The sequence below is a fragment of the Leguminivora glycinivorella genome, chromosome 18, assembly GCF_023078275.1.
Source record: "Leguminivora glycinivorella isolate SPB_JAAS2020 chromosome 18, LegGlyc_1.1, whole genome shotgun sequence".
Taxonomy (NCBI): domain Eukaryota; kingdom Metazoa; phylum Arthropoda; class Insecta; order Lepidoptera; family Tortricidae; genus Leguminivora; species Leguminivora glycinivorella.
This window is the reverse complement of record NC_062988.1, coordinates 12,470,610-12,497,764: the sequence shown is the minus strand read 5'-3', so window position 1 is coordinate 12,497,764 and position 27,155 is coordinate 12,470,610. Positions and strand designations below refer to the sequence as shown.

The 27,155-nt window shown below is 39.9% G+C and overlaps 3 protein-coding genes across 3 annotated transcripts; all 3 read left to right on the top strand.

Annotated features, from left to right (window-relative positions):
- Positions 1–13,583: 13,583 nt before the first annotated feature.
- On the top strand, positions 13,584–15,941 carry LOC125236184. Its single transcript, XM_048142900.1, has 2 exons — positions 13,584–14,740; positions 15,905–15,941. Exon 1 carries the CDS (start codon positions 13,601–13,603, stop codon positions 14,639–14,641), a length of 1,041 nt encoding a protein of 346 aa, XP_047998857.1. The 5' UTR covers positions 13,584–13,600; the 3' UTR covers positions 14,642–14,740; positions 15,905–15,941.
- Positions 14,993–15,699, top strand: LOC125236148 (predicted GPI-anchored protein 58). The gene is made up of 2 exons (XM_048142848.1): positions 14,993–15,490; positions 15,580–15,699. Exons 1-2 carry the CDS (start codon positions 14,993–14,995, stop codon positions 15,697–15,699), a joined length of 618 nt encoding a protein of 205 aa, XP_047998805.1.
- A 6,433-nt stretch (positions 15,942–22,374) lies between the features above and the next one.
- Positions 22,375–23,644, top strand: LOC125235890. Its single transcript, XM_048142518.1, has 2 exons — positions 22,375–22,502; positions 23,124–23,644. The coding sequence occupies exons 1-2, from the start codon at positions 22,455–22,457 to the stop codon at positions 23,598–23,600; spliced, it is 525 nt and encodes a 174-aa protein (XP_047998475.1). The 5' UTR covers positions 22,375–22,454; the 3' UTR covers positions 23,601–23,644.
- The last annotated feature ends 3,511 nt before the right edge of the window (positions 23,645–27,155 follow it).

Here is a 27,155-nt window from a genome sequence, read left to right as displayed (position 1 = left end):
TCCATTGAAATTTCATCTTTTCTTTTAAAATATGGTTCATAATCTTCTCCTAGATCATCTTTTTGCGGCCAGCCATCCCTACAATATCTCAACACATCACTTTCACTTTTTTCAGGCTTATGTTGTCCAGGCCTGCTGAAGTCATAGATTAATATGGAATCAGAAAGCATACCGAATGGGACGGGAGCTCCGGCTTCCACCCAAAATCAACCCTCGAAGAAAAAGAAAGATAGAAAACGTCATCAAAAGAATCGGGCCTCCGCTCATCGAGAAACGAAGGGCATGGAGTACGTTGATGAACGTACGAAGAGTAAGATGTCTGGCCTAGGCGTCGGCCCAAATGGAATCAGGTCTAAGCTATTTGCTGGGACTACTGATGCTAGTGGAGCCGTGGGTCATCTTGGAACTGTGTCTTCACACCAACCTATTCCGACCCCAATTACATCAAGAGGCGTTGGCTTTGCCGCCTGTGCCTTTGTTCGTGCTCTATCTAGCCATAAAGGAGTTCAACCTCCTGACATCTACACTGTGTACCGCAGTTTTCTAGGTATTTTCGAGGCTAAGATGAGACGAGTTCTGATCAACTGTCCAGTTGTAAACCCGATGCCCCTGGATTGTCGTGAATTTCGGTTAAGTCCTGAATGGATTGAGGTTATGAATACCGCAACTATTGCTCCTGAACCTCTGTTCAGTTTGTTGACTTCATTGGGGATCCTGAAACATGGGGATGACACTTTTCTCCCGGTCATGGCTATGGATGAAGTTAATGAGAACGGTCAATTCGTACCCTCTCCACAAACCGTGACCTTGTCGAATCTTAGAGCCACCGTAGTCGCTCTACAAGATCCTAATACATCAAGAGCTGTTCGAGATGCGTTTATCGCTAACAATCCCATCCCCGGCTGCGTCTTCGCTGGCCGATTGTTAACTAATGCTGACGAGATAATGCCACCTGGCTACACATCGACCAGTCTCTTCCGAGACATTGGAGATATGACGAACGTCTTGCATTATGCTGAGAAACATATTCCGAAGCTAATTGGAGGACAGATCGACTACAACACACCTGGCACCATCGCAATGTTACTAAGTAACGATATGGGTGATCTTAGATGACATACGACACAAACATCATGGCGGTGGGAGTGCATGTTGCCAGCTATGAATATATACAACAACTTTATTAAAAGAAGCTGTTGCTGTACTGGTAATACAAAGTGGTTGTTTTACGTACTTATGAAATTTTTGTTTTTGACATTTATCACATCTTTTTACGAATTTCATAACGTCGTTGTCCATTCCGGGCCAGTAGTAGTAACGCTTCATTTTATTAAGGTCAGTTGGGGTAAGTGAACCTATGGGGTAAGAGAATCTATGTGTTATAAACAGAAAACTATGCTATGTAGCAAAGTGGTTCTCTGTCAGTAAAGCAGTACACATAGGCTAATTCCAATTATCTAACACAGATGAGGGTAGATAATCCAATTATCTAACACATATGTGACAGTTGAGGGTACATCAAAAAAATCAGTTGGCTTCTTGATTGAACTCGAGCTAGCGGGAAGTTTTGCGTGCGGTGATAAAATTATAAATATAAGTGATCAGAGGCTGGTGTTCAAGGTAAGTGCAATATAAAAGATTGTATTTCATTCGCGTAACCACATTTTATAAAATTTTCGTTATTATGTTATTATTATGATGGCTTAAAAAATATCATCTATAAAACACCGAGCTGGGAAAGAGAAACTAGTAACACCGGGAAAGTGAATCATATGTCCCTCTTTCCCGGTGTCAGGAGTTACAAACATTTACATTCTCATTATGATTTAAGAAGTTGAAGAAAATATTTGACGCTTTTGTTTTATACACCGTGGACCTGAATAACCCGAAAGATTTTAACTACGGAAGCGGAAATATTCAACATCGTCCAGTGACAGCGAAACTTTAATTGAACTGCAGGATGAAAGTGACGATGATTACAACGAGTATCTGAAATCTGTTTTAAGTGAAACGTACCCTATCGATAATAACATCCAAACACCGATCAATGAATCGAGCAATGAATTAGAGGATGTTATTCAAAGTGATATTTCACAAGGTGAATGGGTGTTAGTCAAATTCTGTTCGAAGAAAACTGTAAAGCATTACATTGGTGTCGTACTCGAATTTAATCAGGATGGATATCCTGTCGTGAAATATGTCAGGAAAACGGTAACAAAGAATAAGCAGGACAACGTATTTAGTTTTCCTAATGTAGATGACATATCCGAAGTTCGCCGAACGGAAGATATCATAATTAAGTTGCCGAATCCAGTTATCGGTCGCCGGGGTCATATTATTTTTAAATTATCATTTAATAAATATAATATACAATGAATTACCGTTATTCAACATATTTTTTCTTCAGCAGTAACATTTTCTTCACATTATAATATAAGTACCTATCACTATAGAGGTATTCTGTGATGAAAAGTGTTGTTAAAGAAAATAAAACTTTTGTTATTATAATAATTGTACCAATTATTTATTCGCCACTCTTTTCGTACATTCTCTTTTCCGCACTTGTACCGCAATGTACTATTATTGTATGAAATATAATTTTAAACCAACTGTTGTACACGTCTGGCTGCATGCGATATGTTTCTCTTGCCCCGTTTTCAGTAATGTCACGCTAGTTCCAAAACTAAACCCTACTCCAATATGTTAAATATTACTTTAGATTAACGTTACTGCGCTTAAAATAATTAGTCTGGAGATACTTCGTAGACGTTGAACTAGCTCGTAAAATAAAAACAGTTTCACTTACCCCAAAAACCGGGAAAGAGAAACTGTTCTGCGCAGTGCTACTTAGTTGATGATTTGAGCCTTATGCAGTGCATGCCGTTTATTAAAAAAAATATACAGATAAGCTGAGTATTACAGCAATATTATCCAATTATCATCAAAATGAATAAACGTCTTAGAAGCGAATTAAATAATTTTACATTTTATTTTAAATAAAGTATGTTTCTCTTACCCCAACTGACCTTAATCATTCTCTGAATTCCTGCGTGACCGCTGGTTGGCAATAAATGAAAATCATTCAGTATGACACGTCTGTCATCTTTATTCATTATTTTCGTGACACCTTTAATAATACATAATCGGGGTCCGGACCGATTAGTTTGTATACATTGAGCTAGCTCTGTTATCATATCCGCGGTGTCATCATTATATAGCATGCTTACTTCTGTTATCTGGTGTGCCTTGCAAAATGATCCTAATTCTCTCGCGAGGAAAGCTCGTTTCGTACGCGATAGAGCACTAGGTTTGGCACACAGCGTCGCCAAGGATGGCGAGTATATTATTTCATTATTTTGACTTGTGATACGGTCTTTTTGTTGTAGTATTTTGTCATAGTCCTCTTTTTCGAGGCTTAACTCTGGGGTATCCCCTGGTTTTTTGAGAAGTTCCACTACTCTTGGTTGATCAGACCAGTCATAGGGAGTTCTCAATGTCCGTGAGTGCGTGTTATCATGTTTATTTTGCACCTCCATTCGTTTCGCTTGTGCTCTTGTTAGTACTGACACTATATTTTTCGTCATATTCTTTAGTTCTTCACTTGAAATTTCTATCCTGGACAACGCGTCTGCAGCTGCGTTGTCCTTCCCTTTCAAATATTCTACGGTAAAATCGTACTCTTCCAAACACAAACGGAATTTGGTGAGGCGGCTTGATGGATTACTCATGCCAAAATTAATAAACTAGAGGGCGGTGATCCGTAACAATTTTAAATTTTCGTCCGTATATGTATGGCCTAAAATATTTCACTGCCCAAACGATGGCTAATAATTCTTTTTCTGTTGTTGGGTATTTTTTTTCCGCGTCGTTTAATGGTCTACTTGCGTATGCTATGGGTAAACCGTTCTTATTTGAAATTACGCATCCTATAGCTATGCCCGAGGCGTCCGTGTGTATCGTGAATGTGTTGTTATCTGAGAAGTCCGGATATTGTAGTAATGGGGGTTGACTAATGGCTATTTTTAACTTTTTAAATGCATCTTTACATTTTTGTGTCCAATTAAATTCTACATTTTTTCTTAGTAAATGGGTTAACGGTTGGGTTATTTCCGAAAAATGGTTAATAAATTTTCTATAGTAGTTTACAAAAGCTACAAAACGTCTTACTTCGTCAGCGTTTCTTGGTTCTGGATAATTTTGAACTACTGAGATTTTATTCGGATCCGGTTTTATTCCTTCGGGAGTTACTACATGTCCTAAATATAAAATTTCTTTTTGCAAAAAGTTACATTTTAGTGGGTTTAATTTAAAGTTTACTTTCCTTAATCTTGTAAAGACGTCAATTAAATTTTTATTATGTTGTTCTAAATTTCGACCCATGACAATGATATCATCTAAATAGACTATACACTGTATGTAGTTGAGTCCAGACATAGCTATGGTCATTGCTCTGCTAAAAGCATTGGGGCTCGTTTTTAGGCCCATAGGTAATCGTTTCATTTGGTAGTGTTTATCTGCTATAAACGCGGTGTATTTCCTACTTTCGGGGTCTAATTTAATCTGATAATAACCCTGATTTAAGTCTAAGGTGCTGAAATACATAGCACCTGTTAACGAGTCTAGGATTTCAGTTATGTTTGGTAAAGGAAATTTATCATTTTCAATTACTTCATTAACTTTTCTGTAATCGATCACTAATCTCCATTTTTTTTCTCTTTTAATGGGGGATGTCTGAAAATTTTAAAATTTTAAAATCGCCTGATATTTTTTCTGGTGATAGGAATAAGCATTTCTATTTACAGAAAAAAGTTACAGATTTTTTGGTAGCACCATACATTTTATAAAAATAAAAACGTGTTGCTCGACTGCGCGTACGACACACTTCGGCAGTTATGAGATTTGTCTTAGTCTTTAAAAAAATTCCATTTTGAATCTGTGCTGGCCACAGACACTGACAGTTGATTGTCAGCTTGACATTTTTCTCGGAGAATTCATAACCATATCTGGTGAACTATTTATTACTGTTTTCGACTCATTTTCTCTCCCTGACCTCTGATTTTGCCTCCTTCTACGACTACCTTCGCTCTCGAACCCCGGACGTTGATTTTACTGGCTTAAAACGACGACCTTTGATATTAACCTCTGGACCTGATTCTGCTTGCATTAACGAAGACGTTTGCTTTTAAACACTGGACCTGATCCTGCTGAACTGTTTACGATCCGTTTTGCCTCCCTGACTTCTGATTTTGCTTGATATAAGGACGATCATCGCTTTTAAGTTCCGGACACTATTTGTTATAATGAATACAAGTACATAAACACGATATAAGGATCCCAAAACATGCTTTATACCAACTTGTTCTAAAACCAACCAGAAAAACCCAGATTTAAAATTGTTCATATTAAGAAAGGAGCTGAAGGAAAGTTGGTGTCAATAGGTTGGCAGGAACTGCCCAACCAGAGTGTGATTTTGCTGTGAAGACCACCTGAGTGTAAGATACCGTGTCTTGTTTACCAACCTTAAAATGCAGTTACACGCTGGCAATAATATCATAAAAAAGAAAGCCATAAATATCTGACACGGTGGCATTTTATAAAATGTGTATTTTGTTGGATAGACCAATAGGAAAAATATGGTAAAATACATTTTTTTTTATAATTTGCAATGTCCTATAATAAAATACAATTGATTTATTTTATTGTGTTGTTTTATTTTACTTCTGAGTTGTAGGTGTGTCATGTGTGTCGAGTTACTGTCAAGTTACTATCAAATTCAGTCGGCTATGGCTTTCCATATTCTTCTATGGCCCTCCATACTGTTAAAGCATGATTAACAGCACTATAGTAGATTGTGTTACGAGGGAGCAAAATTGCATATTTATAGCGAGGATATAAATTGAATTGTGAACAAAGTGAAGTATTCTATATGTAATTGAATACTGAGTGTAGTGACTGGGATTCGAAAAGAAAGGGTTATTTTCTTCCCTGCACTGCGAGGAGGGTGCAAAGAGGCACTTTTCCTCTTTGCTATTAGGGACCAAAGTGATACTTTTCCCTTCAAGGACACATTTTTTTTACATGGTTACATAACATACCATTTTTTATGTTCATATAACATATCATTCTATATAAATTTCCTAAAAGTTCATATAACATATCATTATATATAAATTTCCTAAAAGTTGATGTTAATATGTGTAGCAAATTTAATTCCACCTTGTGTCTTAACACTTGAATCCCTCACTACGCTCAGGATTAAATTTAAGAATACCTTGCTACACTCAAGATATATATCTCATTTTTCTCCCTTGTTGCACAATCTACTATTGCTACTATTTGACACTTTTTTTTTCATATCATATAAGCAAAATACTAAAATATGAATCAGGTCTGTTGTAAAAATATTATGCACTTAATTGACACAATTTTTTTATACATAATATTAAAATATGTTGCAACATAAAAATGTTCTCATAGCAATATAGGTATTAAGATTTATAAGATTATAAGTATTAAGATTTTTAGTTATTAAGAACTATATTTGCAGTGCCCTTACAGGGTTCATAGCTGTGCTATACCTACTGAAATGTACCAACTTATGTACCTATGATAGCAATAAAGAATTACTGATTACTGATTATTACTTATGTGCAAACACTTTCCGTGGCGTTAATATTTTATACAGGCCAGACAAAGTTATTGAACAGAAAAGTGTCACTTAATTCCCTCCTAACAGGGCCGAAAAGTACCCTTTCTGAATGGGTGATGTGAAAAGCAGTAGGCGTCACATCGCAAACTCATTTCCTTTTTGAGCACTAACTACTTAAAGCAGACAATAAACCAACAATCTAAAGTTATTTGTTTAGGGCACAGGTCCTTCTCTAGTTCTCATCTGTAGGCAGGTGCGCTTATGAATCACTACTAGGAGTTAGCCTGTTTTCACATTACCTGATCCAATATCGGATGTCGGAAGGATTTCAATGGAAAAAATCCAAGACGACGCCTGTAATGTATGGGATATCGGTCCAACATCCGGTATTGGATCGAATAATGTGAAAACGTACTTATGGGTGCTAAAATGAGTAATAATATTAATATAGATCAAGACAAATTTATGTTTATTACACTCTAATAACATGTAGTTGCACTTTTCAAAATTAATGGGATACACATTCTCTGTCCAAAATATCTCTGCATCTTTCATCAATTTCTTCTTCACAGGCATTGTGTTTGTCGCTGTTCCACATTTTGGCAAATTAGATGAACTAGCTCTTACAAAATCGCTAGTACCTATCCACGTTTTCCCAACTCAATGGGCTTAAAAATTGTAATCAGGTCCGGGGTTCAACGCAAAGGCCGTCGGCAGCAAGCAGGGCAAGCACACGTCTTCGTTAATGCAAGTAGAATCAGGTCCAGGGTTTAAAATCAAAGGTCGTCGTTTTAAGCCAGTAAAATCACGGTCCGGGGTTCGAGAGCGAAGGTAGTCGTAGAAGGAGGCAAAATCAGAGGCCAGGGAGAGAAAATGAGTCGAAAACAGTAATAAATAGTTCACCAGATATGGTTATGAATTCTCCGAGAAAAATGTCAAGCTGACAATCAACTGTCAGTGTCTGTGGCCAGCACAGATTCAAAATGGAATTTTTTTAAAGACTAAGACAAATCTCATAACTGCCGAAGTGTGTCGTACGCGCAGTCGAGCAACACGTTTTTATTTTTATAAAATGTATGGTGCTACCAAAAAATCTGTAACTTTTTTCTGTAAATAGAAATGCTTATTCCTATCACCAGAAAAAATATCAGGCGATTTTAAAATTTTCAGACATCCCCCATTATAGTCCTTTAACGGTTTTATCTCTGGTGTGAAGTTGTTTAGCGTTACATTTTCCCATCGCGTATTTAGTATTTTAACTGTTATGTTTCCCTGTTTGCTTCGAGTTATGGTATTGGCCACAAAAATTCCTTCTGCAATTTCGCTGGATAAAATAACGCAATCTCCTTCGTAATTTGTAAATAACTTTATGATGGATTGACTCCGTGGTGGTAGTTTTATTTGATTTGAGTTAATGGTTTCGTCGTTGTGATAATTTATAGACAGTGGTATTGTAATTGATTCATTGGTGTTATTTAGCGTAATTGTTTCTGTTTCGTAGTTTATGGAGCATTTGTATTTTAATAAGAAATCTTGACCAATTATTCCGTCCACCTGTAAGGGTAGTTTTGGGAAAACATGAAATTTATGTTTAAACGTTTGGTTTTTTGCTTGTATGCCTAAAGTTATTGTATTATATGATGTTATTTTTCCTCCTACTCCATTAATTCGTGTCTTCTTTGGTATTAAGTATCCGCGAGATGATATTGCTGCGTCATGTGTTATCGCACTGAGGCTGGCACCCGTGTCGATAAGCCATATGTACTCTGTACCGTTTATTGCAAACTGCACGGAATTTATATGGTTATATGTTAGAATATAATTATTCACGAAAAAACCGTTGTTGTGCGGGTGAGTCGCAATCATCTTGCGTGTTTTCTACCGCGATGTTAACCTGGCGTCGCCTGTTGGGTGGATTTTGGCGGCGACCGTGGTTAGTATAAGTATGCGAGCGATATACGTTTGAAGTTCGCATAGGTCGAGTATAGGCTGTCTGTGCGTGTATTCTTGTTGATGGGTACCGCGGGTATGTACCCTTGTTATCCCTAGGTTTAGTATAATGCCCTCTGTAGGATCTTCGGACAGTGAAACCTTTTTTCGAAAGTGTAATACTTGTCCCGGACCCGGTGTAGGTTTTAAAGATACCTCTTGGTCTTTTGCACCCTGTATGGCATCCTTTAAGGAGTCATAATTTCGGGACGCTATGATGGTACTAAGTTTTTCATTACGCAATCCTTCCGCAAATTTGGAAATTGCTGTTTTTTCGTTTAAGGGCTGTAACACTTTAAATGCTTCGGGGTTTCCGTGTGCTTGTGTTACCGTTAGGTTTACGAATAATTCCTCTAGTTCCTGGCCGAATCGTTCGATTGACCTATTACCCTGGCTTACTGTCATCATTTTGGTTTGTATTGCCGTAGCTGATTTTTTTGGTAGAAGCTGAAACTTCATCTCATCAACTAAGTCGCTCACCTTTGTGTGCTTATTTGATATTCTAAGTTTAGCACTTTGAGTTAACCTTGTCTTAATTACAAAGTTTATTAACAAGTGTGACTCTGATTCCTTTATCATCGTAGAGTATAGCTCTATCGCATCTATGAGCTGTTTAGTGACGGCTTCCGACCCGTCCATGGCTGGCAATAATGCTACCGCCGTTTTAAGGCTAAAACCGTCGCTAGACGCCATTGTGCTTTGATTTGGATCTGAACTATCTTTTTCATAAGTTATTAAAATTTTATTGTAAATTTCTTTTATTCCTGAGAAATAAGACTGGATTAACTCAATGTCCTTAACAGATATTTGTGCTTTTTTGATTTTAGAACTGTAGTCTTCTAAGTAAACTTCGTACTGGGTATACAATGTTCTAGCTAGTTCGAGCTTTGTTTGTCCTAAAGGTTCTCTTCGACGTTTAGGTCCTAATTTCCTAATATCTTCCTGTAATAATTTTAGTTGATTATACAATTGTTGCACATCGCTCATGACTCACATAAGTGCCCAAAGTTATAATTCATATTTAGCATGAGACTTAAAGAGTAGCTCAAATAAAAATTTAAGTAATGTAATCTATGTTAACTACCAATTATTGTACCTCTGTCGTGCTGCTGTACGCGTGGTGGCGGCTGGGGTGGTGGCTGGTGTGGTTGCAGTTGCTAGACGTTCTGCTCGGGTTTTGTGCGCATCACTGCTGCCGTCGCTTGTCGCTCAATTTTCTTCGTTAGACATTTGTGTATCTTCTTCCATAGGGCGTAGGCGAAGATAATGCCTATTATTACCAGTACCGCCGAGGTGACGTATATTGTGACTTTCCCGCTGTCTGCTTGGTTAGTGCTTGCGTTATTGGCGGCCCCGTTCTGAGCGATGATCACCTCTTCGCTTTTGACGTCCTTAGCACATTGACTTCCCATAATCGTTAGTGCTGTGATTTTGGCGAGGCTCAGCGTGTGGGTGGCGGGTTATGCAGTCTTCAGAGCGGGCGGCGTGACGGCTGGGCTGGGGCGGATGCTCGGCTTACTCATGGTCGGCTGGGACGGCGTTGTAGTCTTAGAGCGGGCGGCGTGGTGCTGCGACTTGGCCGTGATGATGGAGCGTTGGTGGAGTCTAAGCTGGGGCTGCCTGGTGCAGCCCGACTGGCAGGATCGCCATATAATGTAGGTAGGAACCGGAGGTAAATAACACGACAAGACTGTGGTGAACTCTGTATATCTGTACTGAAGATACATCGTGTTTATATAGTAGGATATTATCTAATTATCTATTTATGTGGGAGTTATCATGGTATCTATTCCATGATACTATGTTCTCATATTTCAAAGGTTAATTGGTACTTGATACTTGATACTTTATTATCTTATTTTTAATCTAATGTTCTCTAAAGGTTATCTGTTTAAGATGTGTGAGTGTATGACGCTGCTATGACTGTGACCTCACTACAAGCACCACTTGCATCCATATTTCCCAATCTTGTGAATGATGTACAAATCCAAAACTTAGATAATGAGTGGAGACTTCTCCAAAATACGCAACTGGATGAATATGAACTGCCGGTAGAATTGTTTTGGCTCCAGGTTGACAAACAACACTTTGGAAGTGAAGCACCAGCATTTCCAACCCTCTCGAGCTTCGTTAGAAATCTTTTGATTCTCCCACACTTCAGTGCATGTGTAGAACGGGTGTTCTCAACAGTCAATTTAAACAAGACCAAAACACGCAACAGACTCGGTTTTCTCAGATTGGACCTGGCAACACTGCATAGAACTAGCACAACGGTCGAGAAGCTTAATGGCTTACAGAATTATTCAAGCTGGAAGTTTGCAATGAAGATGTTACTAACCGTACATGGTCTTTGGGGTTGTGTGGATGGGACAGACACCGATAAGACCCACAACAACCGCGCCTTGGCCGAGATATGTTTAACGATCAAGCCGTCCCTTTATCAATACGTAAGATATGCCACGTCTGCAAAAGATGCGTGGAAGAAGCTTTCCGATGCCTTTCGAGGCTAAGGGCCTCTACAGGAGGTTCTCTTATTGCGGCAACTTCACAAAATGGAGCACCTATAACGAACACGGCAACATGTCTGAATATATTGAGGCTGTTATGCGACTGGTTCAACTTACTGATATAGATAACAAAAAATAGAGGTGAAGTGGTTGCGGAGATTCTGCTCAGCGGTTTGCCGCAGGAATTCGACAACTTGGTATCCGGCCTGGAGACCGCCTGTCTGACGAGTACTCTATCGGTGTGATTACAGCGAAAATTACAATACAAAATACGCTAACGAAATCCAGTCGTTCTATTTTGGAGGAAGCCGACGTCAAATAAGCTTGCATACTGCTGTTTTATACTACATTAAAGACAAAAAACATTTTGTACAGTCAGCGAATCTATGAGACACGACGTTGTGGCAGTACAGGAACATATTATTCCCCTTATCAACCATGTCCAACGGGAAGTACCTGAACTTGGCGCGATACATTTTCTATCTGATAGCCAACATGACAGTACCATAATATAAAAATGTTTACATTTTATCTCATATCCGCTCAATCAGCTGGAAATATTCCGAGAGTGGTCATGGGAAAGGCGCACCCGATGGAGTAGGCGCAGCAGTAAAACAAGCAGCTGACAGGCTTGTTGCTCAAGGAAACGATATTGTCGATATTGACACACTGATGGAGCATTTACAGGCAAGAAAGCTGTCCAAGCCAGATTGCGCGCTCAGTCAGCTAGTGATATAAAACCAGTAGAGCTCTCGACCCCGTTGAACCTGGCTCATTTGCCTAAAATTTCTATAATAGCCTTCGATGGGGAGCTTGTGTCGTATCGTGGGTTACATTCCATGATTTGTTCGACTCCCTGATTCATCGGCGGAACATACCTAAGGAAGAAAAACTGCATCATTTAGTAAGCACTGCACTGCACTTTAGTAAGCACTGTCAGAGATAAAGAAAAGGATGAAGATTACATTAGGAAGAAGATTAAAAAACTACAGGAAAAGCTACAAGATATTCCAAGAAAACATTCCGTCGAACCGTATGATGTTGAATGTCAAACATTAGTAAAACATTACACAATAAAAAGAGACAAATTCAGAAACTTATACTGATTTTCAAAAATTTCATTATTAATGAAGACTTACGATTAAAGATTTTCAAGAAATAACTGAAAATGTACTAAACGACAAACACCAAAACATATTTACCAATATAAACTTAGATGAACAAAACGCGCATTCTACAGAAATATTCTACAGTAATGACGACTTAATTATATGTCAACCCCGCGAAATCTATAGAATATATAATCTACTTTAAAAAATCAAACTAATTTACCACTGCATATCTAAATATAACCTACAAGGAGAGGTTCGTAAAGAAACAGGTGGCGGTTTCTGAAGTAGTTGAGGCAATTATGCAACAGCGACAATTACTGAAAATGGCGGTGGCGAGTTTGCCCCCAGCGCCGGAGAAGATAATTCAATACATCGAAAATGCCGTCTTCCCGGAGTATTTGGGGGAGGGGGGTACTTCAAACAGTACCGCAAAAAAATCTTGGCGAAGTCGACACAGACGGAGGGCGACAAAAATGAGACATCGATGGCTGTCTATTTGGAGCCAAAAGAAGACCCAGCTCTGGCTACGTTGATAACATCTTATCAAGTGTCGCCCTCGATATCGACCTCTGCAGCTCCTCCGGCACCACTTGCAAACTCCTCCTCGGGAATGCAAAAGAAATGTTTTCAGAGTAGAAGGGCCACCGATTAAACTGCAGAAACTACCAGTTTATCCGCCTTGTTGCCGCCGCCACCACCGCCACCGCCACCCTAAACTGCTATTTCCAGTCTTCCGCCGCGTTACCGCCTCAGCCCCCGACGTCATTGCCAACGCCCCTTCCTGCGCCACAACCACTTTCGCTGCTGCGTCGGGACCCAGCAAGCAATGCAAGCTCACCAGTTTTTTCCGGTCGACCTCCTCTCCAAAACCTGAGCCCTCCTCAGCTGCCCCAGTAACTCCCCCCAGCTCCTCAACCGCCACGTCCTCCAAAATACCATTCACACATGAGAAGGACATCAAACTTTTGGCCTACGTATCGAACATATACAACTTGCCAAGGGCCAAAGGGTTGAAGGTTTGGTAAGAGGAACAGTTATTTAACCAACTGCTGCAGAGGAGGTCGGCTGTAACTTTATAGCGCCGGGCCCAAAAGCTGGCCAATATTCAGCACATGTCCTTGCAGCCCGCTATGGGATGGACCTACAGCGGGCCAGGGCATTTGTTAAAGTTTTCACTAAATAGGCCTCTCTTTCTTTACCGTTTTTCTGACAGTGAGTGCAAAGAATGTGGCATCTTTTGTGCATACAACCAGCAATTTGAAAAGTGCAAGACTACATGGATACCGATAGCATTTGGAGTGATGACAGTGGCATTTATGTGGGCAATGTTATTGTCCTGTGCCATGTGCTGCTGCAGGAAAAGAATATCATATGCGATAGATTGGATGATTTACTGGTACCTTACAAGAAATGACCGTAAAAGAGAGAAGAAAGTTGCAAGATTGAACAAAGTGACAGGCATAAAAAATCCTATCTTATTTAGGCTGATAGTGACGAAAAGTGGAGTAGTTAATGATATGATCCGTGAATCGAGACTTGCCATTAGGAAAAAAAATACTGGTGATGAACCAATTTATGCTGAGATAACTCAAGATGTGGGTGAAGCAAATAGGTTTAGCACTGAATTAGAGGAGAGAGTCAGAAGCAACGGTCACCATAGAATGGGTGAAAGGGCTGCCCATGCTGCTGCAGCTGCTCTAGCAGTACAAGCAGCTGTCCAGACAACATTTGCATGTGACAAGACCCTGTTTCTATCATCAAATGGGAAAATATGTGACTTGCACGTGTGCAAAGATGTAAACATGTACTCTATGTCAATAGCTACTGGATCTAACATCTGTTTCAAGACTGTTGATGGCGAGAAGTTAGAGATTAAAATGGGTGATGCTAAACATGTGACTAGATATCAGGCTGAGTACTTTAGCTGTGACTACAAATTGTCTGTTACCAAGACATGGAGATGCAAACAATTGAACTCAGACTGCTGGAATAATGGTAAATGTTATGACGGCTATGAACACCCAGATATCCAAGTAACAAACACACGAAAATATCCTGCAGGATATGGCTGCAACACAGATACCTTAGGATGTGATGATTGGTGTCCTATGGGAACATCATGCACATGGTATAGATGGCAGTTGGAACCGGTGCTAAATGACTGTCACAAAGTTTATAGGAAAGTGAGTGAAATATGGCAAGTTAGTATATATGTTAAATATACACTCGCGAGCAAAGAAACGGAATCACTTCACAATTTTTACGTTGTGCGGTGTAACTTTCGAAATTATAACTTTTTTCATAGAATTTGTAATGAAAACAGCATCCCTGAATATTTAGCTTTAAAACGAATGATTTTTCATGGTAATCGGTCCAAGATTTAACCAATCACAGCCATTTAACAGATTTGTGTGTTTTTACCCCCACCACTAGCCGCTAGTTGCATCCCCGTTGACCTGAATAAAAGGGGTGTCCGAGTGGGGGTAGTTAGTGGGATACATTGGTTCTGATATGGCCTTCCAGCAGAGCGGAGCCTCAAGGTAGCCATTCGCGGCCTCCCAGCGAATACCGCGCCGGCAGACATCGAGGAAGACCTGAGGAAGAAAGGCTTCCTACCCGACTTCGTGCGCCAGATCCGCGCGCGCAGCGGCCGGCCTGGATGCATCTTCCACGCCCAGCTGCAGCGCACCGCAGAGACGACTCCGGCGATATACGCCGTCTCAGAGCTCCTGGGTATGCCAGGAGTCATCATCGAGGCCTGGCGCGGCAGGAAGGGCCCAGCGCAGTGTCACAGATGCCAAGGGTTCCGGCACTCGTCTGTGAACTGCCACCGCCCCCAAGCCTGCGTCCGTTGCGCCGAACCCCACCCCGCCAGCCAGTGCAAGCGGGACCGGAAGGAGCCAGCGACCTGCAAGAACTGCCAAGGCCCGCACCCCGCAAATAGCACCGAATGCCCGGTCTATAAGCGGGAGGCGCGGAACAAGAAGGCCGGAGTGGCAGCGCGCACTGGCGCGCCCCTGCCAGCCTCAACGCAGCCCACTGCCGACACAAACAACGCGCCGCAGTCCCTCATGGCAGCCGCCAATGACGGAAAGCGCCCGCCAGCCCGCAGAAGGACGGCCAAGACGGGCCCAAATCCCACCCCCGCGTCGCAACAGCAGCCCGAGCAGCCCTCGACCGCTCCGATCGCCGCAGCGCCACAGCCGCAGCCCCCAACCGGCCCGCCCCCCACGGTCCCCCCCCCCCCCCCCCGAAGTCCGAAGTGGGAGCCACAGACAGCCGGACTGAAGCCATCAAAATAATCGAGGGGATCCTCTTGGAGCTCCTCGTCGCCGTCCAGTCGGGACAGAGCCCTGTCCCGACCATCATCAAGAAGCTAGCGGAGCTCCAACCCGCTGGCCACCCGGACCCGACTACCCTGACACCGGCTGACGTTCGCTAGCTGGGCCTCCCCCAAAGGGGTCTCACCCAGCTGGCTTGAACTCGCCGGTGTGAGAAGACACCAGACCTGACGCCACCGGAGCAACCGCTCCCCCCCAAGGACCCAGCCATATCCATGGCTGGCGGTAGAACCCGTTGAAAGGGGCCGATGCCCCGAGCAGCATCCCCAAACCCCCGAGGGGGTATTGAGATGACGCCTACTGCTGGTAGTTATCAGTCGCTTATCACAAGTTGTCTGGTACAAAGATGTTGGTCTATGTTGAAAAGTCTGACGTAGGTATACACGCTTACTTAAGAAGCACTTAGAGTCTGTCAATTAAGGCAATAGAAATCATACATATGATTTCACCTGATTCCCTTACTGAAGAACATATACTTGAAATGGAGATCATTATCTCCAAACTATATAAAAAGCGGTTTGAAAAGAAATTAATGGAAATCAATAACTACTTTAGACTTGTCAGTGAGCCTGACGCCAACGAGGTTTCCAAGATTGCGACTATGTAGCTAGAGGCTGAAGAAATCCTATGCGAGCTGCAAGTAAGGTTAAGACGAGCGAGGACCACATCGAAGGAATCAGGCCCGCCAGTCTCAGGGAAACTACCTAAGCTGAGCTTACCGGAATATCACGGCGACATCTTGACATGACGCCAGTTTTGGGATCAGTCCGTTCTTTGGCTGACAGCCGACGGTTTAGTGATGTAGACAAGTCCAATAAGTTCTTGTACCTACCTACGCAAAGAAGCTTATTGAATAGCTTAGTACTACCAACAAAAATTCCCTTAAAGAAAGATACGTATGTGCAGAACTGGTCAAGTATGCTCTACTCTGCTCTTAGTAAGATTAAACCGGCGGATAGTTCTACAAGCAGCTGCCGAAACGTCCTGAATGAGGTAGAAACTCATCTCGGAGTGTTGAGCTCTTTAGGTTTCCCTTACTTTCAAGTAATTCAGCACCGTTGTCGGATGTTATATCAATTACAAAATCTACACAAAAAAGGAATTCTAATCGGAAGCACAAAAAATCTTAAGTGATGAGCAGTTCACCAATTTCACCATTTAAAATTCAAAGAAAATTAACATACTTAATAAAAATAAACCAAAACGAGCGCATATTTGCTAGTTTGGGCGAAACTCGACAACAAGTCAGCGCACCTTTGGCAGTTTAGAATCGACTACAAAGGGGTTGGGCAGGTTCAAGCCAACATTTTCACCGGAGATGGAGAGGCAATTACTAGACCATAACAAATTGTAAGTATCGGCCGATATCCATCGGTAAGGAGATATCTCGTATGAATCAAATTACCGGACTTCGTATTTACGCGGTTAGCGTGGTACCCTTTTTTGCTCCGCGAGCATTCGTATCACCGCTGTCAAGTAATCCGCCACGCCGCTGTCGTCGTCAGTCGAGACCGTTGTGAAACCAGAGCCCGAGTAGGTACTAGCAGCAGCGGCCCACCTACGTCACCAGGCTTCATCTCGTCAGAACATTAAGTTTAGGTTCCAGCATAGGAGATAGAATTACAAAAGTAGCTCCAGTGTATTAAAGTGATCGGTTTTTAAACCTGAGGATCCAGGAACTACGTAAGGTGTTTGTATGCCACAAACACTTTGAACTTAAGGTTTATAACTCCTGAATTTAAAAAAAAAGTACAATTTGTCATCTGAATATTAGCTACAAAGAGAATAGTCTGAAAATCCTGTGACGTTTGTTACCGGTGTCGGAAACAGACCCAAAAATGATACGACGACAAATTAACACAAGTAAATATTGTCATCCACCGATTGTTTATAAGTAAGTTCACTGACCCTGTCCTGTTTAGGGTTAGCATTAGCACCTAGTACTTTTTACCACTGGAAGGAAGTGAAGGAACCAAGGCAGAGCGTAGACCAAACACCACTGTTTGTTGTGTTAAACTTAAGTGCCATGTTCGCCATATAAAATGAAATAACTCATGATATTGATTATGAAGAATGAGGTGTATAACAAAAGGCTCGCAAAGTAAAATTATTATTGTAAATTGAAAATATTGATAGTGTAACACAATAGGTAAGGTAATTGATTATTTAAGCTCATTATTATTTGTTATCTTAACCTTTAATCGATATCCTTTATTATGTTATTCTACATAAAATGAGGAAACTGAAAATCCAACTCTGTGTGATAATATTGATAATGGTCAAACCTAATAAAAGCAAGAATATAATAATAAAAAACAAATAAAGGTAAGCACGATTATGCAAGTTTAAATCTTGTTAAAGCAGTGAAAAGGTAGCAGGATGCTGTATTCATTTTAAGTGATGGGGTAGGCTGAAACTATTCATTTGGCAAATAAGGGGTTGAAAGAAAACGAAACTGTGACATTGCAGTTTTCATATATCGTACATAATATAAAATTAATACATAAAATTTGAGAATAAACCTTTAACATTCTCCTGAGTGTACACAATGATTTGATTTTTAAAAACTTTGTCCTCAACAACATAAAACTAATCTATATTTTGCATAGTAACTCACGTTACAAATATAAATGACAATATTGCATATCTTAATTTGCAGACTTATCTCTGGTATTTCAAAGTGCGCGGTGCGGGCCGAAAATAGGTAAAAAAACCGGTGGACGATCGGTGCCTAGAATAAATTTAATGGTTCCGCACAAAGAATGGATTGAATTGAATTGGAAATGCGATCAGAAAGACGCTGTTCAAATTCACCCTTTTTTTTTTAATCTGCCTCCATAGTTTTATTTTATGACATGAGTAACTATCGCGCTAGTCGAAGACAATAGTAATTCCCTAAGCACATAATTTAATGTTCTCACATAGCACTCCAATAGGCGACTTTGTACCTATATTTTTCCTCCATGGTGCTCAGTTGGCAAAGCATGACTTAATATTGCCACTGTGGAAGCTTAAAAATGTAATAGCATTTTACAATGCACGTGCTCGAAAAGTGCGCGTGCGTTTGTAACTATGTAAGCAAAACCGTGCTAAAAGTAGTACCTTTCCGCACCAGTGCTTTTACTTTTCAATTTGAACTTCACAATCAGCCCCATAAAACCAATGTATCTCAGATTCGAAAATTGTACTAAAATAACTTTTAATAATTAAAGTATTTTGTCATATTTTTTTTAGTTAGATACTCGCACAATGCATAGTCACACCTCGGATTCTGGCGACCAAATATATGAAAAGGCGCGTTCCTAGCAGTCTAAGCTCGTGTAGGTGAACGCCTAAATTATGCCTGTATGAGTGACATATGACAGGTCGAATGTTCGCGTTTTAGACAGGCGATAACTGTGAGGAAACCTAGAGGGGGTGGGCGGCACTTTCAGCGGGGAGCGGGGGTGGCCATACTGTACGATAGTACTCTTTATTATACTGTGGCATAGTAAAGCATTGGTATAAAGATGATTTTCACACCTCATGCTCGACAAAGTCGGATTATATCGATACCTTTGGGTTCAATTGGCGTAAAGGACAAAATGCAGGTTTTCAGGAGAAGCAAAAAACTTTTTTTTTAGAAAAATGTTTATATCTTTTTTGTTTTTTGACCTATATTTGTGACGTATATAGAAAAATATGTAGATTTTTAGTATCCTTCACCTAGTGTTGCAACCGTAGTGATAAACTAAACGGTTTAGAAGTTAGATGGTTGTAAAGGACACGTCAAAATGCTATGGACGTCCTTTACACCCACGATTTTTTTGAACAATTAGAGTCGATAGGGTCGTAAATGACGGTCTTAGATGATTTTTATACAAATTCGGGGCGTAAATGTAACCGGAATGGTACAAATGGCAACTGTTTTTAGCTTAGTTTACAATTGAGAAACTTGAAAAATGTATCAAAACGTAGTTAATATGGCATAGAATAGCCACATTAGTGTTACAGTGTATATTTATCTAAATATTTAGCAAAGACAAAGAACAAGACTATTTTATATCCAGTTATGCAATAAAGAAACAACATTTGCTTAAAAACTATCTCATATTTTGGAAAGTTATTATTTTAGTACTCGCCGCTGTCTCAATAAGTTACGCATTCAGTATTTAATTCTAGCAGGGAAACGCTTTCGTAGTTTAAGTAAATATAAAAACACTAATGGTAATCACGTAAATCTTTAATCAGCAACTGTGAATAGTAGACTATATTAATAAGATAGTAATTTTAAGTCTAAAGTAGAAAGAAGTTCTAAGAATAACTAAGAGTTAAGTACTTATTTATAAACGCAAGTTAGGACGCGTATACAAACTGTAGTCAAGACTACCTACTATGTTGATTCATATTTTTGATAATTTTAAAACAGAAGATTGTTATTTAGTCTTAAACCTGTTAAATAAGAATAATCTTAATTATGAGTTCAATCCTAGTAATATTATAGTCAATGCTTTAAGTACCTGGGTACATAGCCAAGTCACCAAACGCTAACGCTCATTCGCTAGCGAAACGCACCTGTTATTGTCGCACTAAATGTTAGTATAGTCTACTGTTAAAGTTTACTGCCGGCGTAGCTGAATGGCAATCGTCGACGCCAGACGCCGACAAAAATGCAGTCTGGTGCAATACGCAAGAGCGATAAAGATATATACTTAGCTACGAAATAGATATTATCGTGAGAGTTTGTGCATTTGGGTACGTACCCTGATTACCATAATGTTTTTTTTAATTACCTACATCTCGCCGCAGTATAATAATACTACGAAAGCGTTTCCCTGCTAGAATTAAAGACTGACTGCGTAACCTACTGACTATTCAGACAGCGACGAATACTAAAAAAAATAACATTGAATTTGTTGCCAAAGTATTAGATAGTTTTTCAGCAAATATTGTTTCTTTATTACAAAACTGGATATAAAATATTAGTCTTGTTCTTTTTTGTAGCTAAGATAGCTTAGATAAATAATACACTGCATTAAACTAATGTAGCTATTTTATGCCATATTAAGTACGTTTTGATACATTTTTCCAGTTTTTAATTGTAAACTTAGCACAACATTTGTACCATTTCGGTTACAATTACGCCCCGACTTTTGTATAAAAATCATCTAAGACCGTCATTTACGACCCTATCAAATCATGGGTGTAAAGGACGTTATAACATTTTAACGTGTCCTTTACAACCATCTATCTTCTAAATCGTTTAGTTTATCACTACGGTTGCTACACTAGGTTAAAGATACTCGTAATCTGCATATGTTTCTTATACACGTCACAAATATAGGTCAAAAAAACAAAACAAGTGGGTTTATCTTTGTCTTGGAAACCTGCATTATATGTATGTCCTTTACGACAATTGAACCCAAAGATATCGATTACAGTTGCGGATAAAATATTTTTAGTGCTGGTCGTAAAGGACGAAGAACAAAAAAACTTGTCCTTTACGCCCAACTTTATCACACTACTATAGAAAGTGATCCTTAGAAAGTAAGGGCTTAAAGGGCAACAATATATACTCGTATCAAGGTGACTTACGACTATATTTTTATTTGTAGATTTCCTTTACTACACAAATAATAATTTATAATTAATGACTTGATATTTACGCCCCTTCAGAAAAGCTATTTTTGCAAGTCCATAGTAGAAAATCTTGGTCGTAAAGGCAACTGTTTAAGAGATATCGAAATTTTAACTACACAGATCGATAGCGCTTGAAATTCTGAACAAAACTGTATATATAACTCATTTTCGCCAAAATGTCCTTTACGCCAATTGAACCCAGAGGTATCGATATGTCATTAGAACTTCGCGGAAAGCATGACATTATATCCCTTGTCAACAACCGTGATATAATGTTGTATGAAAATTCATTATTACACACGGCGCAATAATGTAATTGCCAAATAATTGCACCTTATTGCTATGACGATAAAGTCTAATTTCGTTAAGCCGTAATGCCCGCGGCGGGCATGGCCAACTCGATTTTCAAAAACCGAAGCCGCGACCGACTCGATTTTCATTTGACGCACGATCTTCATTTGTTGAAATGCTGTCAGAAACGAGTTGTGACAAGTTGCGGCGGTATCATTTTATAGCTCCATTTGAAGAATAATAGCGAAAATGTCTAGTGATGAAAGTGATTTGACTATTAATTTGCTGTTTTTTCTTGTCTCGCATAAGGTGAGAAAAGTAGAGTATATACCTACCTCGGGAATAAAACTGTTTTTGTCTTGGGCGCTTGAATCCCTCACTGCACTCAGGACTCAGTCTTAATTCTATAACTCCCTCGGGAGTAAAACTGGGAGTCCTTCGTTACGTTCAGGATTCAATGTCGCGCCCGTGACATAAAACAGTGTTTTATTCCCTTGGTGTATAACTGTATAATCTACTATTCCCAGTCGTCGGAGAACTTTCCGCACTTGTTGCATAATATGTATAGCTATTGTTTATGGTGCTCCCTTGGCTGTTACACAAGGTATAACATAACATATTTTAACACCCAGAGCACCATGACAAGACAAGAATATTGCAGCTTCCATTGTATGAATGAGCTTCCTATAATAAATGATCATACCGCGGGGTTTACCTGCTGAGCAATTTCTTTGTATAAGGGTTTACCCATATCACTTCGAGCCATATCTTGAATTTTCCTAGTGCAGTTTTCCTTATACTTGTATGTACTCAACCCTTCGCTGCAATCAATGATGTCACCTTTCGCCGGGCCATTATAAATATGGAAAGATCCGCCCGTAGAATGGTAGTCTGTGTTTATATCTCTTAGTGATCGAAACGCGCTTATAAAACATTAGTAATAATCATGTTTTGGCCTACATTTGTATTTCTTGTCACGCTTGCGGTACATCAGGTAAACATTTTATTTATTGTTGTGATTTATATTATAATTAATAAAACATCAGGCAGCTTTATGGCTACCTGTCGAGGAGTAGCGACCCCGCTTATCCGATTACTTCGGGGTAGTTTTGCTACCTCAATTAAGGTGGGAATATACTTTCTCAATATGGCTTAGTCCATATGTTTTAAGTCCAGTAAGAGCGTTTTCACATTATCCGATCCGATATCGGATGTAGGAAAGATGTCAAAGATGCTAGAGACTTTAATTAATGTATAGGATATCGGGCCTACGTCCATATCGTATCGGATAATGCGAAAACGCTCTTACTCTTTGCTCAAGTATTCTAAGACATCGATGACACCCTTAAGGGCTCTGAGCTATCCGAGGTCACTCTTTTTTTTTATTAACCTGGCAGGTGTGTTATTTTAAATTTCAGACTATACTATGAAATTATGACACACTCTTAAACAATCACAGTAAATCACTGTAAAATTGTTATAAAAACGTCAATTCCAGCAAATATTTTATAATAAATTACCTATAAAAAATTAAACCTATTCAATTAAAAATATCAAACTTAATTAATAAATGATTCATTCGTCAATAACTAATTCCTTATTTTACCATCATCAGGTTGCGTCAGCACCTACCGACAAGAGACCTGGGTTAGACGGAACCTACAAACGCCTGTACCTGCCCTACATTCAATCAGTGACTAAGGATGGCACCAAAACAATTCTCACGCCCCAAGACTTACTCGAGTTAAGCCGAAAGCTAAACGCTCATGTAGAGCCGGCAACAACTACCTATCAACTCGTTGGCATCAACGGGTTCCCTTACACACTGTCCGACCATCAACTACGGCGGATGGTGGACCATGAAATCGCGGCCATCGTCACCCCGCAAAATTTCAACCAGCCAGGATTTGGACATGTGTTCCTCACCGTAGACAAGAACGGCGTTGTGCAGAGTTTTATCTACAATATAAGCCTGGAAGATGCGTTGGAAAAGGTCAACCTAGAAGGGTATCCTAACTCATCTTCCGGTGATTCTTATCATCAGAATAAACCTACAACTGCCGTTCCCGTTCCCATTGAAATTGAAATTTAACGATCTTTTATTTTTAACTATTATTATAATTTAACTATTACAATTGTTTGTACTTTTATTGATTCACATACGATACAGTGCCCCCAGGTTACATGGGGGTAATTTCAACTGGCCAGTAATTTATAAAGCGTCCACTGGTGACATATGGCACGTGCATACAGTATCAGACGAAATTGTCCCCCTGTTCCTTATTAGTTTAGCTATATTGTGTGAAAATGCAATGATTACTTGACGACTTGTTCATTGTACTGAATATTTTTTTCGATTTCAAGCTCTTTCACTCCGATAAACCGTCATAACTTAGGATATTTTTATTTGGTCCCATACAAGCTTTCCAGGATCAAAAGTTACCTAATAATATATGTAGTGAGGCGTCCTCACTTGTTAAGTATGTATGCCTTATGCTTAGACTACTTCAGTACCTACTACCTAATAGAAATACAGGGTGGATTTTATTCTGGATGAGGAAATATTTAAATACGTGGAGAGTACTGTCGATGTCTTCCCGGCCTATTTATTGGAAGCCCCCCATAAGGTCTACTATGTTAAGGTCGTAAAAAGCCTCGGCAAAGTCAAGGAGAGAGAAAAAAATCAAGGATCACTTGACCAGACCCTGAGAAGTCGCATAACCAGACTAATCGCTACAAAAGAGTTAACTGACGATCCTACTGGTATAGTGCCGGGATCCAGAGGCTTAAGAAATGTGCACATGAAATAGCACAGATTTTCTCTAAAGAATTTCCAGAAATATATTGTACATCTCACAATATAAAAAGAAATGCATCAGGAAAGTCGTAGGTTGCTGTGGTAAACAAGAGGAAAGACCTACGTAGCAGAGGCGTAATCTGTTATTACGCCTCTGCTACGTAGGTCTTTCCTCTCCCCGTGATCACCCCGGAGTTCTAGAACCACTTCATCAGAAACTAGTTCTGTTCTGCATTAGATGTGACATCGCAAAACGTTGTCAATTCCAATACGTGCTGAAGTATACCTCAAAACCGTTAGAGCTGTTATAGAAGATAGCCGGAAATAAAAAAATGTTAACGGAAAATAAGTTATGCTACATTACAAAGATATGTGAAGAAACTTCAGCTCGGACTACCTCCTGGTTCGCGTCGCGACAGTAGACTGCAACCGTCACTTGACAGTAGGCAACATATGTACAAGCGACAGTTCGCACAGAAGACAGACGTTTAGGGAAACCGTGTTACGTTCTTGCCAGTCTACTGCTCCTTGTTATCATGTAAAGTAATTGATTAATTTTGCTCTAATATTTAGTCCCTTGCAGTTAGCCTTTAGTTAAACTGAAATAGTTAGTATTATAAAAGTATGAGATCGAAAATATCGAAGGTCATGGTGAACGCCCCTACTTGTACGATTTCATCTAATTAAATGTGCTGAGCAAGTTATTAAAATTCAGTCATTGTTTGCGCATACCGAAGAAGCCAATACAATGGTCGAGAATACTATCATGCCGGTTGATTCTACGCCTCATTACAGACATCCACAGATCGTGAAGACGGTGCAGAGCAATCAGAACTGTTGGTGCAACCCACACGACGCTTAGATGTGCACATATGTACCTACACGGGAAAATGGATCCGGTTGTTATTCCTGTCGATAACTTGGCGGCTGTTAATGTCATTGACTCTTTTGTGGTCATTGGGCCACACCTTAGACCTGTTGACCTAGTTTTACAAAATGACCGCCTCTATTTTGAATGTCGCAACATTAAGATGTTGGATGCGTAGCACGACATTCCATTCGAATATGAAAGACATTGAAGAAAAGAGGTGGGTCAAATTTCGACTACTTCAAACTAACTCCGAGATGGTCAGGGAGCTACTAATGGTTCCAAGAGCCATGTTACACTAGCGGAAGGGTGACCAGGAAAAGTATTGAAAATACTGAGACTGAGATGTAAGAATTCTGAAAAAAACTTCACAACAGAAGAAACTGGTATCCACAAATGAATAAAAGACAATATTATAACGACATTTCAATGAATAAATTTACATGTCCTTTGAATATGCAGCTTAAGACTACAACACAGGACCTACAGGAGTCGAGGGCCTTATCCAAGCAGTTGTTGGAGGAAAGGGAGAAAAGCGAAGTAGAGCTCCAGAAGGTCATCGACAAAAACTCAGAATTGAGAAGAGAGCTGGTAGACAATGATGTGCAGCTAACTGATGCCTGCGGAGAAGTGGACGCTTCAACCTATGAAGTAGCCTTAACCCGCATCACACAGTTAGAATAAGAACTGGGTGCGGCGAATGATGAGCTTAATTTGTTTAGGAAAGAACGTGAGCACTATGATGCTTTGCAACTACAAAATGTGTACCAAGAGATGGTAAGCGGTGAAACACAATTGAGTAGGGACTCCAAAAATATAGTAATCTTTAATAGTAAAAACTTTAAAAAGTATATGAAGATTAATAGGTATATTAGGAGAACCCAAAAGCTGATCAAAGACCAGGTATGTATTAAAAAAATCTAGCAAATTAAAACATGTATTAACGCTATTAACAGTTATGAAAAACAGGGTTCAAGACTGTCATTTGGAGCTAGAAATCAAGGAATCAAATTTTCAGAAATTAAATGCCGACATAAACGGGTTGAACTAACAAACAAGTCTAGGAGCACATACAGGCTTTTAATAAATTGCTGCAAGAAAATAGAAATTTGGAAAAGTGTTGCCACCAGCAAAGATATATTCAAGCTGATGTGGCCGTCAACACAACTAGGCCAGCTGCAGTAGTTAGGCACCGGCCACACCAGACCGTCGCGTGTCTCGGGGCGCGCAACGGGCGTCCGCGCCACGCCACCTGAGTGTAATTCAAAAAGCGTCTCCTCAGTACATTTTGTATAGGAAGGACGTAAGGCGCGCCACCAAGCGGCGCGGCGCGCGCCCCGCCGCCGCCACGCCACCTGGGGCGCGCCTTACGTCCTTCCTATACAAAATGTACTGAGGAGACGCTTTTTGAATTACACTCAGGTGGCGTGGCGCGGACGCCCTTTGCGCGCCCCGAGACACGCGACGGATAAGTGGGAACGCTGCCTTAAACAGACAAACTTGGATGACAACAATTATAGATAGAAAAATAGAAGGCAAGTACAAGCTATGCAAGAGATAACATTTTATTTATAGAAATTAATGTGGCAGATTGAAACCAAACAATCAAATTTATTTGACTAATTTATAGGTACAAGCCACTATGGCATTATATTTTATCAGCTTACATAAAAAACCTGTTAAAAATACTTGATAGAATTCAGTGTTTCTTAAACACCACATTCACAAACTACTTCAATATCGGAACTGAAAACAAACTATTTATAATAAATAACACAATCACAAAGTATTAAGGAATTTTAAATTGTTTTAAAATTTTATATGATAAATGAGAAAGAAAGGCCCATGGAACAGAGCACTGTGCCTTACAAACAATCAACCTACTAAGGAAAACAAAACCTCTCTAAATGTCAATGACGGTGAAACTACAAAATTTAGAGAATTTCGCACTTGCTTGACCTGAAAACCAGCACCATGGCTAA